The following is a 15,312-nucleotide window of genomic DNA, read 5'->3' on the forward strand; positions in this document are numbered from 1 at the left end:
TTCCTGACCACTGGCTATGCTTGCTGGGGCTGATGACAGTTAATGCCCCACAGGGACATGGGTGGTGCTGTGGTCTAAACCACTGAGCCTCTTGGGCTTGCTGATCGGAAGGTCGGTGGTTTGGATCCCCACAACGGAGTGAGCTCCCGTTGCTCTGTCCCAGCTCCTGCCACTCTAGCAGTTCGAAAGCACGCCAGTGCAACAAGATAAATAGGTACTGCTGTGGCAGGAAGGTAAACGGTATTTCCGTGAGCTCTGGTTTCCTTCATGGTGTTCCATTGCACCAGAAGCAGTTTAGTCAAGCTGGCCACATGACCCGGAAAGCTGTCAGTGGACAAACATCGGCTCCCACAGCGTGAAAGTGAGATGAGCGCTGCAACCCCATAGTCACCTTTGACTGGACTTAACTGTCCAGGGGTCCTTTACCTTTACCTTAATGCCCCACAATACCTGGAGGTCACCATGTTGTCTACCCCTGACATAAACATTTGTGGACTAGAGTCCACTTCAGAAAATGCAAAGCTTTTACCATAATTAATCAGTCATTAAGCTGCCACAAGACTCCTTATAGTTGCTGCTACCCCTCTGGAAAATGATATAATTAAAAATCCAGTTCCTTACATGGGGTCATCAATAAGTTCATGAAGCGGGTGCCTGTTGAAGTCCACAGAGCTGGACAGTCTGTAGCTCTGGGAAATAATGGCAGCAATGTTGAGGTCTCCTGAATGATAATACTTCTGATTTTCTGGAAGAGCACCACTTATATTACATCGAGCAATGGGAACAGCACACACATCTTGAAGCAGTAGTAATAATACAACCAGCATGAATAATACCACCGTACATGAACATATTTCTTCTCGGAACCATTTCACCTGTTTCCTCATTGTCATTAAAATGTCCCTGAGTAGCAGAGCCTGAATTGAAAGGCCACTCAACGGACTTACTCAAACCCAGTATTATGTAAAGTATTGGAGGGCTGTTTAACCCTGCCTGTCTTTAAATCCTGAACTGAATTTCACAGGTGGCCGTAACAGAATCTGTTTTTCTCAAGTCATGGTTTTCTTAGTGGTTACTGAAGCTCCCTTGGGATCTGGAGAAGTAGTAATCATGGACAATTTAGATACTTACAGGGGAGATAGTCACTTATTCAGCATTAGAGGTTCTCCGCAACATTGCAAAATTAAACAGGTTGATTGCACTTCCATCAGTCCTTTTCTCTGATCCTCTGCAGTGTGAAAGCAAATTATGTATAATACTAAGGTATTTAGTGGGAGGGGTCTACCTCAGTAGGAGAGTACATGCTTAACACAAACAATGTCGCCAGCCAGAAATGCCAAAGCCAAGGAATCAAACTACTTGTTTTACTCCCAAATGGGAATCAAGGCTACACCTAGAGAAGTTGTTTACTTCAATTGCAACAAAGAAGGACGTGTAGCCACACTTTGCAAAGCCTCAAAATTGGGGAATTCCCCTGAATTTAGGCAACCAAACCAAAATAAAGGATACAAAGAAAAGTATTTTCTTTTGCAAGAAAAGGAGCTATCTGTTAACAATTATGACACAAAGTCATACAAATGGTTAATTGATTCTGGAGTGTCTTCTCACATGAAAATTCAGTTGCAGAAAGTAAGTTTAAGTCCATTGTGGAAAGAGAAGATGCATATTAAGGGATGCAGCTCTCAGGAGCCACTGCAGTGTGCCTCCAAACCAGACTGCCAGTGAGGAGATCTTCATTGGCTCCCAATGCATTTCCAAACACAATGCAAAGTGTTGGTGTTGACCTTTAAAACCCTGTATACCTGAAGGAGCATCTCCACCCCTATCATTCAGCTCAGACACTGAGGTCCAGTTCTGAGAGCCTTCTCGGTAGTGGCACCCTCCCTCTGGAATGCCTTCCCATCAGACATCAAAGAGATAAACGATTATACAATTTTCTGTAAACATGTGAAGGCACCCTGTTTCAGGATGTTTTTAATGTTTGATGTTGCACTGTTTTTTAAAATATTCTACTGGAAGCTGCCTAGTGTGGCCAGTGCAACCCAGTCAAGATGGGCTGGTTACAATTAATAAATGATGATTATTATAAACAATATATCCCCTCCTAGAATCTAAACTCATTTCTGCATGAAGGGGAGTCCACAATCTCCTGAGGGAGTCTGTTCCACAATCAGCCAATTTTAACTGTCAGAAAGTTCTTCCGGATGTTTTGTTGGAATCCTCTTTCTTGTAACTTGAAGTCATTGGTTCAGGCCCTAACTTCAAGAGTTTCCATCTTCCATGTGACACCCCTTTAGACATCACATCTCCTCCAGAGGTGTTAAATTGAATAAAATATTGGAGGGAGAATAAGCCCTGCTCTGCATAGTCAATCCCATGATGGGGTGCATGGACACCATTTGAATGGCAACGCCCATCAACTTTGGGAGGCCCAGCCCCCTCAAATATTTAATTCGGGGGCCAAAGACCCATTGGCCCTAGGAGTTGGCTACTATGATCTCCTCTCAGTCTCCTCTTTTTCCAGGCTAAATATATTCAACTCCTTCAACTGCTCCTCATATGGTTTGGTTTCCAAACCCATGATCCTCTTGGTTGCCCTCTTCTGCACACATTCCAGCTTGTCAATATTCTTCTTAAACTGGGGTACCCAGAAGTGGACACAATATAACAGGTGTGGTCTGACCAAGGCTGAATAGAATAGTTCTGTGACTTCCCTTGATCAGGACACTAGACTTTTGTTGAATCATCCTAGAATAGCATTAGCTTTTTTGCTGCTGCATCACACTTTTGATTCATGTTAAGCTTTTGGTCCACCAAGACCCGTAGATCCTATTCACATGCAAGCCAGGTGTTCCCCGTCTTAGATTTGTGCATCTGGTTCTCCTTGCCTAAGTGCAGAACCTTACATTTGTCCCTATTGAAATTCATTTTGTTAGCTAGCTTGCGCCCAGTTCTCCCATCTGTTAAGATCATTTTGAATCCTGATTCTGTCTTCTGCAGCATTAGCTACAACTCCCAGTTTGGTGTCACCTGCAGATTTGATGAGCATCCTCTCAATTCCTTTGTCCAAGTTGCTTATAGAGACATTGAACAACAAGTGGCCCAGGAGAGAAGGAACACTTTGCACCTTGGCACTTTATACAGTTTCAATGCAAATCTTATGTATGCCTCTATGTATGAATAAAAGAAGGTTGCTTTATTCAGGTAGCTGAATAAACGAAGCTTATTAATGGTCTTTTTATTATATTTGTTTACAAATTTATAAGCCACATTTAATAAGAAACAAAAATGCAGAATGCAACATAACAATTAAAAAAATCCATAAAACATTATAAAAAATGAGCAATCTGGCCTCCAAATTCTGCACCAGCTGAAATTTCCAAAGGATCTTCAGAAACAACTCCAAGTATAACATACTGCTGGAATCTAACCTAGAAGTTACCACAGCATAGACAACACAAGTTAGGTTTCCCCTGTTCAGAAAGCGGCAGCGCTGGGCCACCAGCTGAAGCTGATAAAAGGCACTCCATGCCACGGAGGCCACCTGTGCCTCAAGCAAGAGCAAAGGATCAAGGAGTAGCCCCCACCTATTTACTCACTCCTTCAGAAGGAGTGTAACCACATCAAGAGCAGGAAACGTCCCATCCATACAGTCTAGGGAACTGCCCACCAAAGGTCCCTCAGTCTCATCTGGAATGAGCTTGAGTTTGTTGGCACTCATTCAGTCCAACTTTAACTAGATTGGGACTTCCCAATTTGTGATTTGTTCTTTCCTCTCATTAGCTGCCCCCTGTTGTTCAACTCAGGCTTAATCAAAATGATATAGCATTTAGGGGCAAAGATGCAGCCCAGTAACCCAGCGCCAGAGGCCAAGATGGAGAAGATCTCCACAGCCACCATGTATTTCCCTTTTGTGCTCAGGTAGGTTGGGACAAATGCCAGCCACACACTGCAAAACACCACCATGCTGAAGGTGATGAACTTGGCTTCGTTGAAACTGTCAGGCAACTTTCTGGCTAAGAAGGCCACAGTGAAGCTGATACTGGCCAGGAAGCCCATATAGCCCAGGACAGAGTAAAACATGATGGCCGATCCTTCATTACATTCCAGAACAATCTCTTCAGCCATTGTATGTGCATCTAAATCAGGGAAAGGGGGAGAGATTGCCAGCCATAGAGTACAAAGAATAGCTTGAACTAGGGAGCAGGAAACCACAACAGAAATATCCAGTCTTTTCCCCATCCATCTTCTCATACTGGACCCTGGCTTGGTAGCCATGAAAGCTAAAATGACTGTTGTCGTTTTGGCCAAAATACAAGAAACTGCCACAGAGAATATCATGATAAAAGCAGCTTGTTGAAAGAGACACATAACTTTATGCGGCTGGCCAATAAACAAGAAAGCAGAAACAAAGGAGAGCAAGAGGGAGATGAGGAGAGTGTAGGTGATGTTCCGGTTGTTGGCTTTGACTATGGGAGTTTCCTTGTGCTTAATGAATATCCCATGCACCAAAGCTGTGATAAAACAAAAGGAAAGAGAGAAATTAGCTAAGATTACCCCCAACGGCTCTTTGTATGACAAGAAGCTGATCTTCTTTGGAACACACAAATCTTGTTCTTTGTTTGCATAATGATCTTCTGTACATTGAATGCAGTATTCTGCATCTAAAAAAGGAAACAGATTTTGTTTTATACATGGATGTACTTCTGCATACAGTACATTACTGAATTCAATACAGCTGAGTGAATTTTTCTGTGCTATTTCTGGGTAGGGAAAAGGAGCAGAGTAGATTTTGTTATATATTCTTTAGTGAGATAAAATTATCCAACAGTTTTTCTTTCCCTGAATGAAAAAAAATAATTCAGAAACTTTAGCTCACTGAATACTAAATAAAATTCCATGTTTAGTTTTTATTGTTGGATGAAGAATTGGAAGTTGTGGAGGCCTCGTCCATTTCTTCTTTCATGAATAAAATGATTTAAAAGAACATTATTCTTAAAACTGGATCCAAAAGTGAAGTAAAAACTCATTGACCTCTCAAAGATTTGTTAGAAAATTCTTTTAGCTCAGGCATATTTACAAAACCCTGTATGGTGACACCTAGCTCAAAACCAGTGTACACTACACAATCTCAGTTACTTTTGCGTGAGTATGCACATAGCAGATCCCCTCACTGATGGTATTTTCATTCCCCGAACATCACAAAGCAAGAGTTATTGTGAACTACGTATTCTTCTTGTCCTGGTATGCTCAAATCCTGTTTACTTTTAAATTTTCTTTTCTTTTCCTTTCTTCTGAGAAGCTGAACAACAAAGGAATGCTGTGGGTATCACTACCCGCACTAAATTTAGAACATTTAAATATGAAGGAAATTCTTGTCTATAATCTGTGTTGAACAAGTGATTGATAACAGTTTATAACCTGAGGAAAATGCTATGAATAAAATGTATTTACCTCTTAAGTTAGAAATCCTCCCTTCTGGACATGGAAGACAATCATAGCAGCAGAAAGGTTTTTCTTCCTTCTTGCTCTTGCTGTAACCTGGATGGCAAACGTCATTGCACACAGAAAGCGGCTGTACCTTTCCATAAATGAAATTAGTGGGTGTTTAAACACTGAGATCCAGCTCCACGGCCCTTCTGGCGGTTCCTTCACTGTGAGAAGCGAAGTTACAGGAAACCAGGCAGAGGGCTTTCTCAGTAGTGGCACCCACTCTGTGGAACGCCCTCCCACCAGATGTCAAAGAAATAAACAACTATAGTGGTACCTCTGGTTAAGAACTTAATTCGTTCTGGAGGTCCGTTCTTAACCTGAAACTGTTCTTAACCTGAGGTACCACTTTAGCTAATGGGGCCTTCCGCTGCCGCCACACCACTGCTATGCGATTTCTGTTCTCATCCTGAAGCAAAGTTCTTAATCCGAGGTGCTATTTCTGGGTTAGCGGAGTCTGTAACCTGAAGCGTCTATAACCTGAAAGCGTCTGTAACCTGAGGTACCACTGTTAGAAGACATCTGAAGGCAGTCCTCTTTAGGCAAGCTTTTAATATTTGATGAATTATTGTATTTCAATAATTTGCTGAAATCCTCCCAGAATGGCTGGGGAAACCCAGCCAGATGGGCGGGGTAGAAATAAATTATTATTATTATTATTATTATTATTATTATTATTATTATTATTATACATTCAGATTTTGGGAGGGAGAAGGGAGTTGTATGACAATCCCCAGCAATAAAGATAGGAGCAAGATAATTTGACCAGATTTTTGGGTGGTCTTAAAGGTTGGATTCCCTCTATCAGCAACACCTGAGAGGTCTCTTATGATCTGTATTTGGTGATTATTTTTTATAACCAGCAGTAAAGTATTGCACTTATGTGAAAGGAGAACCTTCGGCCACATCCCCTGCTCAGTGGGTCAAAGTAAGAATGAGGCACTTTTGGGATCAAAATTAGAATTTTATTTATGTACACTTGATGAGGGCTGTAGCTTAATGTCTACTCTGATAAGGCACAATACTTTGTATGAAACAAGCACACCGTACAGAGATAGCTGGAAGGTTCTTACAATTACAATACCTGTTTAAATGCAGTTGGCCATACAATATCTTCCACAGAAATGCTCAGGATTTTGTCTTCAGGAGCTAAGGGATCTATCCTTCCAACTTTAGCTCGGAGAAAGGAGCGGTTTGGAAATGTCACCCAATTGATAATATCAAATCCAGCAGTGATATCCCCATTATGATTAAAGGAAACCTTTTCTCCAGCACTGTTGTTAAATGAGACTCTCCTAAGGTAGCGCTGAAGCTAAATTGAAACAACAAAAGGCAAATAATATGGATATATAAGATGCTTCAAATAGACTAAAAGGTTTTCATTTTCCACAAGCTACTTTTGGTGCCCCATTATTTTATTTTATTTATTTTATTTATATACCATCCTATACCTGCAATGTGCATACTTCTCACAGTGTTGCAAATTTCCTATGCCCTCATAACTTTTGCAACCAATCTATTGCCATCAATAACATACACAAGTCAGATAAACACAAGGGTGGAATTGACACACATATTAAAAGCTGTTCTGAAAATGCTTTTTTTTTAAAGCGTTTTTTTTAAAAAAAATAGATTGAATTTTCCTAAGGCTCACCATGGCCATTTAGTGTCACATTGCATATTGCACTTAAAACACACAACGTTTTATTTGCAGCTGTAGAGCTGAGTCCAAGGAGAAAGAGATCCAAGAGGCAAGGGCAACACAAGGTTGTTTGCGGGATTGTAAATAAATGCCAACATCAGAAAATGCCAACAAGACTCCAAGGACCTCGTTCCAAATAAGACAAATATAGGGTAACCCCTAGAAGGCCCAGTATGATGCTTCTTAGGGATGGGGTCTAAAATGGTTTTTAAAGTGAAAGCAATTAAAGTTTTTGTTTTTATGAGGGAAGTCATTTGAGCCCCAGCCCTTTGTGGCCTCTCTCTGGGGCTGCTGGATCTTGGCATTTACCTGCCATGGCTCTTGATTTAGAAACTGCTGACCTCTTCCTAGCACCATAGTTCCGTGTTTGAACATGAATGAGTGCATGGATTGCAAAGCATGCGCAAATTCATGGGGGAAACAGGAAAGCTATTGCTAACATTCAAATCAGATATAGACATTCTCCAGAAAGAAATGCATCATGGGGAAGAACAGGGGGAGAAGACTATTGCCAGAATGTCCTGTTTGAAGGCTTCCCCAAGCTGTCTGGTTGTCTGCTATAGGAAGCTCTTGGACTGAACTAGCAGGATCCTTCCTTTGTTCTTAGTGTATTCAGGACATTACCTTCCATAACTCTTGATTCTGAAGTTTTACTCCTCCATCCACTGTCACTCTGCCTTTGTATCTAGAGGGATGCATTGCCTCCAATGCATGTGCTACAGCAAAGACTGCATTGTACACACTGTAGCTGTGGCCAGTCAGGCTCATTTCAAAGACAGATGCAGGAAGAGTCTCCAGCTGTTCTTCCCCACTGCAGGTGTCTCTATCGTCTCTTTCTGTATCAGTTTTAGGGAGAGAACAGTCAAAAGCTGTTTCCCAAAAGACCCTAAGAAAAGCATCTTCTTTCTCTGTGGTAGGATTTCTCCCCTGAATAAATTTCTGGAATCCCACAATCTCCTTTGAATGAACTGCGATGGATAGAGCACCATGTATAATGTCTATTTCCCAATCTCTTTGAAAGGAAACGGATGTAAATTCCATCTGTGCCGTCATGATCCAAACTTTTGCATTCATTGTTATGTCCTCCAGTTCTGAAAGCCGGGGAAACATTCTCAGAAATATCACAGTATTTATTTCGCCATGTAATACCACGACGTTGGCAATGCTAGAAACAATAACCTTGTATGTATTGACCCACTCGGTCACCATATCGTTCGAGCCAGTGATAAAATACAGTGTTGGCAAATTTTGGATAAAGTCGAAGCAAATACCTCTCTTGGAAAATTCAGGAAGCACAGTCTGTACAAACCTCTCTCCATTGTCGCCATTGATAAAAACCACCCCAATCCATGTCCACCTGAAAAACAGCAGCAGCTGGAGGATTCCTGCAGCCTGATGCTCTTCGGCAGGAAACATCCTCTGGAAGAACGCTTCTTGGGTTTGGTCATTTATTATTGGAGCAGAGCCATATCCAAACTATATGAAAAATAAAATAAAATCCAGAGATATGAAATGTTAAGAGTTATTTCGAAAATCCTGTTTACTCTTCACCCTCTATAATGACATTTCCTAGACATGGAAAGTCTGATGCCATCCTTTTCATTCAAAAATATAAAATATGAAGAGCAAAATTTTATCAGAGGAGAAAGAAAGGGTAGTATAACTGGTTTGTTTCAATCCTATGTTCCATGGATACACATTACCTGCGAAATCTTGTAGATATATAGAGTCATTGCCACGAAGAGACACACATTTGAATTAGGACCCACAATGAAAGCTACTGCATTATCATGCACATCACACTTGTAGTTTGGGATGAATCTGCCCCTTGTGGAGAGAAGTTCCATTGAGGCCCGACTGGTCTCTCTTGCAGTGAAATGGCTGTTATAGATGTGGAAGCCCAGGGTGAGGTTGGATAAGATCCAGAGATTTTCATTGATCTCATTTACAGCAAATATGAAGGACAGGATGTGCTGGTAGGTCTGAGTCATATATCTGCAATCAGATTTTCATGCTGTGTCAGAGCATCTCTGCTTCAGAATATATGCATCCCTGAATTTTACCCCAATCTATTTTGAATCCACACATACACATTCGCCCTGCTTCAAATCTGTAGTGATATCCGCTTTCATTTATGGATCTGCACGTCTCTTCTGCTAATATTATTCTAGTAATGCCTGTTACACTGATCTGCTCTCACAGGGTGGGGCGACAAAATTGATTGGAGGAATTTGCATATCTTAGAAAATGGATCTTTGATGGGCAGGTAATCTAAGTCATAGTGATTTGGGGAGAGAACTGAAAGGGAGATGTGAACAAGATCTTCAGGTGAGGGAGCTGTGTGGTCTTTCACACATTGGAATAAAGGTGCATACCAACATTCCTCAGATGAAAATGGGGACATATCTCACTCCCCCAACTAACCCTCCTTGACCCCCCCATTTCTCCCCCCCCGCAGAGTATTTTCTATCAGGAGAAGCAAGTGGCACCACCACCACACAAATGGGACACAGCACACACCCTCTCCACTGTCCTGAGAAAACCCCTCCATCTTGATTTCATTTCATTTCATTCTTTGGTAGATTTATAAAAAGAAAAAAGACACCCCAATGAAGAAATTTTAGAAAGGGGCAATCACTGGGGTTTTGAGGTTTTCTTTTCTTTGAAAAAATAAATACTCCTAGCACTCTGCCAGGGCCGTCTTAAGCATCTGCGGTGCCAAGGTACAAAGATCCACCTGGCGCCCTTAGGTTGCCCAGAGTTCTCAACCTTTTTTTAGGGAGTTGTAATCTTTTTTTTTAGGAAATAGTTGTTTACCTTTAGAACGATTGGGGGATGCAGGGACTCATGACACCAGCCAGAGAGGGTGCCAGCGCCCCACGCACAGGGGCGTATGAAGGTGGCTGTGGGTTCCGGGGGGGGGATGTCGGGTGGCACAGTTGCCGCCCTGTCCACCCGCTGCCTCCCCCCCCCCCACTGCATGGCGGCTGTTTTGGCTGTGCGCACAGTAGTGCCATGTAACGTTGTGGGTGCTGCACAACGCATTCTGTTGCTTGCGCCAAGTTGTGGGTTCCTTTGCTAGGTTTTCCGTTGTCGGAGCATGCCAACAGTGGAAAAGCCAGCAAAGAACCCGCAGTTTGGTGCATGCAACAGGATGCGTTGCGCAGTGCCCTCAACATTACACACTGCTCCGGGCATGGTGCAGAAACCGTTAGCCGCCATGCAGCTGCGGCGAGAGCTGACAGCCGAGTGGAGCAGAGCCCGTTGGAGCACCGTGGGCTCTTCTGCTGCGGGCGGCTCGGCACGAGTTCGGCAGCGAACGTTGGAGTCTGAGGAAGAGCTGCCCTCAACATCAGAGCCCACAGCACTCCGATGGGCCCTGCTCCGCCTGTCTGTCAGCGGACTCCTACGCTTGGCCCCGGACTCTAGGCCTGGCACCCATAAGAACCCAACGCCCGGGTGCCGTGTACCCCTAGTGCCAACAGTTAAGACGGCCCTGCACTCTGCTCCTCTTCCCCTTTCTTCCTGCCCTCTGCCTTCCCCTGAGAGCCAGCGCGTCACACGGGCTGGGCCTTAGTGACAGCAGCCTGTGCCGGGGTGGCTAGCATCCTCCAGATGCTCCTGCACTGCAACTCCCAACATCTCTGACCGTTGGCCACCATGGCCTGCCTCAGATGGGAATTGAGGTTCAGCAACATCTAGAGGACTATAGCTTAGCCACGTCTGTCTTAAGAAAGCGACTGAAATGTAGGCATCATTCATCCTAATCAACACTCTTAAAAATGAATGAGAGTTGGAGGAAGATGCTTTGGAATATACCGTAAGCACCGGAACTACACAATAACACCACCACCACCTACTACCACCAATGCACATTGAGATGTAGAGAGCGATGGCATCCCAGTAATTTTACTCCGAGTTTATTCTAAGAATCTTACCTGGGCAGAAAATGGTTAAAACCTAAAACTAACAAATGTATTACGGCATAAATGTTTTTGTGCTTAAGTGCATTTCATCATAAATAAACTCTAACCCATGAAAGCTTATGCTATAATAAGAGTCGTCGTCCCCCCCCCCTCGCCGCCTTTTCTCTCTTTTTTTGCTGCAACAGACTAACACAGCTAGACCGTCTGGAAAATGATATGATCAAGAAATCAATTCCTTACACAATTTCATCAAGGAGTTCATGAGAGGGATGTTTTTCAAAAGTTATAGGGCTGGAAAATGTGTAGATTTGAGATATGATGCCAGCAATGATGAGGTCTCCTGACTGATAATACTTGTAATTTACTGGAAGAGGGTCACTGATACCACATTGAGCTACAGTTAGATTCCACACAGCCCGAGGAAGCAGCAGCAATACCAACAGCATGAAACATACCATCTTGAACACCCATCTGTCTTAGCACTTATTCTCATGTTCCCTGACCAGCACTGAATGGTCACTCTTTTGACTTATTGACAGCCAAGACTATACACTGCAGAGTATCAGCAGTCAAAGTGACCACCCCCTGCCTGTCTTAAGCACCTGCTTTGGATGCTACAGGGGATTTTAATAGCACCCATCAGTCTTGGGCCTTTGTTTTTGCTGTGGCTAATGGAATTCCCCTGGGACGCAGAGAAGAAGATGAAGTAATCATGGTGAATTTGATAATTACTCAGTAGCAGTGCTATTTTTCTAGAAAAAGAGGTGTCGGAACTCAACATGAAGGCCTCCCTTGTTCTCCTAGAATGGCAATGGCTCCCACCTGAGAGGTGCCGGAACTGAGTTCCAGTGAGTTCTGGCTGGAAAAAAGACTTAATAAAAAAGCCCATATATACGTACTTTGTAGCATAAAACCAGGTATGGCTTGAACAGTGAGGCTGTATTTAAACATACCATTATGAGGACCATTTGTACTATGCATTTAAAGCAGCAGCATACTAATTTAAATAGTCATTGCTCCCCATCCCATTTATTTATTTTTTGAAAACTGCTGTTATTAGGATGTTAGGAGACCCCTCTCTCCCCTCACAGAGCTAAAGTTCTCAGAGTTCCATAGGAAGAGAGATTGATTGTTATACCACTCTGGGAATTGTAGCTCTGTGAAGGGACTATTACAGAGGATCAGTGGTTTATAATCTTCTCTTCCAGGTCGATCCAGGTTTTCATTAGCTCCCGATATAATGAAACTCAGTTGTTTCAAGCCCCATAAGACAGAGACCAACTGATTTTATATAGTTTCATTTTATAGGTAATCTAAGCTTCTTCCCGTGAAATACAAACAAATTCAAAATATTCTGCCATTTCTTTGGTATTCCTTCATGGGGAAGGAGGCAAAGAAGCTAAAACAGAAATAAAAACCTTGGAATCAACTTCGTTTGAATTGTTGCTATTCATACAGCTAACATCGTTTTAGCTATCTTTTGGTGAACATTTAGCTAACTTTTGGTGTATAGCGAAGGTTTCACAGCCCCTCCCACTTAAAAAATGATGTAAAGAGGATGGCGTATAATCAGGGACCAAAGAATGATCTGGTAAGAGGGCATGGTAGATAGTGTGAAATAAAGAATTAAATTAAATTTTTACAGATTCCTAAAAGTGATTGGATTAATGTGTAAGACAGGAGCAGAATTATATATTGAACTTTTCACTTCTCTGAATGTGCAGCACAATACCCACCAGTTTGAACCTATCAAATTACACTTTAAACAGGCAATAGACATATTCCACAATTGTTTTTTTGTGATCTATGGGTCAGTCTATTTTCATCCGGAGGAAGTTGAACATATATACATTTGTAAGTCTCATCTATGACACTACTGCATCATCATCAATCTGTGCCTTAAAAGCGGTGGGAAATAAAATTTCTCAGGGACTTCTGGGGAAAACCTGGACATTTCCTTTAAAAGGGAAAAATCCCCCCAGATGGGCATGTTGGCCCCCAAAGAGAGGACATGTCCGGGTTTTCCCGGACGTATGGCAACTCTATGTAAGGATAAAATGGGGAAGGGGAGAACAAGGAATGCCACCTTGAGCTCATTGCAGGAAATGTGGGGTGTAAATGCGGTAATGATGGGAATGAGAAAACCTGAATCAATTTGGGTGCTTTAAAATACAGGCACGTCCTGTCAGTAACCCTTAAGAAGGCTGACATTTATCTGCATGTGGTAGTGTTTTCCAATATACACCTAGGGGTGGGAGGAGACAAGCCGTGTTACCTCTTCACCAAAATGGTGTAGAGGCTGCATTCGCATGGGGCTTCCAATGAGGTGCCACAGCCATTGCTCCCACCCTGGCGGCAACAGCAGGTGATGCATTCCTTGGAGGCTGATTCTGCAACCCCTGTGGATCCTGCCACCTGAGGTGTTCACTTCACCTTGGCTTCTGGGTAGTAGGCTCACCCTGCCTCAACCAGAGGATCAAAGTAATGATGAGTCCCTTTATAATTTTCTTTATATACACTTGATGAGGATTATAGCTTAATTGTTATTCTTATAAGGCACTACACTTTATTTCAGTCAAAACTCTATACAGAGATGGTTAAGAACATTACTTTAAAACCCCACTTTAACTTGTTCAGGAATCAACTAATTCATCAAGAATGGCTATTCTGTTCTATTAAGCCAGGAACACAATCCCAGCCCCTTCTAGGGACTTTCAGAATCTAGGTTGCCCTGCCCTAACTAACCCTTTCCAGGCCCTCTGCTAATTCCTGTCTAAGACATATCTGACAGTTAAGTGCTATTTATGGGCTTTCCAATTCTGACAGATTAACCATAAGAGTCTAACTTCTAACTCCCCACTCCTTCTTGATTGGTCGACCCAAAAGCTACCTTCAGCTTGGAATCTGTGGCCTCAGGACATGAAAACTTTTTGTTTCAACCCATTTGTTCTGTGTCTGTGCCTATGTGTCCCTTTTTATTTATTTTTTTAAAAAGCAATAATATAAATGAATAAAATGAATATAATATAAATATAATATAAATGAATAAAATGCCAACTTTTAAGACAAATGCAGACAGTTTTTGTGGTACTCTTTTCATCTGAATATCTCATTATACCAAAGGACTTTATTTTTTAGGTCAGTGAGTAGAATCTTGTCTTCCCAGTGAGCTTAGGGCTGCCATACGTCTGGATTTTCCCGGACACTGCAAGGATTTCAAAGGCGGAATTTATGTCCAGGGGGAATTTCTGAAAGGTGGCATTTTGTCCTGGATATCAGGCAAATCGATTTTCATGGTTTTTACTTTTTGAAATACGGCAACCCTAAGTGAGCTGGACCATGGTTTCTTCTGCAACGTCTCACAAAAATGTAACTCAGAATAGGTGATTATTTCCCCATTATAATTACCTAATTAATCATAATTATATGCTACTTTTTCTCCAGGTCCCAAGGCAGCTGAAGTAACCATGACTAAAACTGCAAGACATAAGGAGTCCATAACTATCCCCAATCGAATTCTGTGTGATGGCTTTGTAAATCTGATCTTGGACATTTTAGATAGCACAGTCATTGTATTTGTGGCCATTCAAATCAGGCTGTCAGACCCAGCAGAGAACCCATTAAGGTATAATGTGGAGGCGACAGAATGGGTGTAGAGAAGGAATCATATTACAGAAGCTACTGCCATTTGCAGTCCTTTTGCCTCTAGTGGCATATAAGATATCTGACATGAAATCTAGTGTCAGCAACTCTCTTCCTAGTTTTCACAAGTTTTACCAACCTGGAGACTTCATCATTGCCAGCATTATAGCTCAAATATTTAGACATGCCAGTACAACATATTTCATAGAAAGGCCTTCTAACGACATATCTGAAGTATCTGGGTAAGGTGTTCGTTTTTTTAAAAAAAGTTAAAAAAAGTTTCTTTTCAATGTGATATATCTTTCCTAGCTATGCCAAATTACCCATCAGCACTGTGATGATCATACGGTTTTATTCATAGCTGCATTAAGTATTTAAGAATGTTCTGACTGTAAGAAAGAAACTGTTTCTTTAATCTGGTCATATTTTCTGAGAAAGTATTGATAAGTGGAAGCAGCCGTCACTCCAACATAGAGCATCTTCATTGTCCATAGTAGGTCACTTTTTCAATCCCTGACACCTTGAGGCAGGGCAGAGAAAATGTCAGAGATC

General features: G+C 42.1%; 1 protein-coding gene across 1 annotated transcript; it reads right to left on the bottom strand.

Moving 5' to 3' along the window:
* Positions 1 to 3,355: 3,355 nt before the first annotated feature.
* LOC308570735 (vomeronasal type-2 receptor 26-like) lies at positions 3,356 to 9,183 on the bottom strand (the record flags this gene model as incomplete). Its single annotated transcript, XM_081165651.1, has 5 exons — positions 3,356 to 4,664; positions 5,455 to 5,581; positions 6,575 to 6,802; positions 7,817 to 8,668; positions 8,896 to 9,183. 5 exons carry the CDS (start codon positions 9,181 to 9,183, stop codon positions 3,733 to 3,735), a joined length of 2,427 nt encoding a protein of 808 aa, XP_081021777.1. The 3' UTR covers positions 3,356 to 3,732.
* Positions 9,184 to 15,312: the final 6,129 nt, after the last annotated feature.

The sequence above is a fragment of the Podarcis bocagei genome, assembly GCF_964188305.1.
Source record: "Podarcis bocagei genome assembly, chromosome: 13".
NCBI lineage: Eukaryota > Metazoa > Chordata > Lepidosauria > Squamata > Lacertidae > Podarcis > Podarcis bocagei.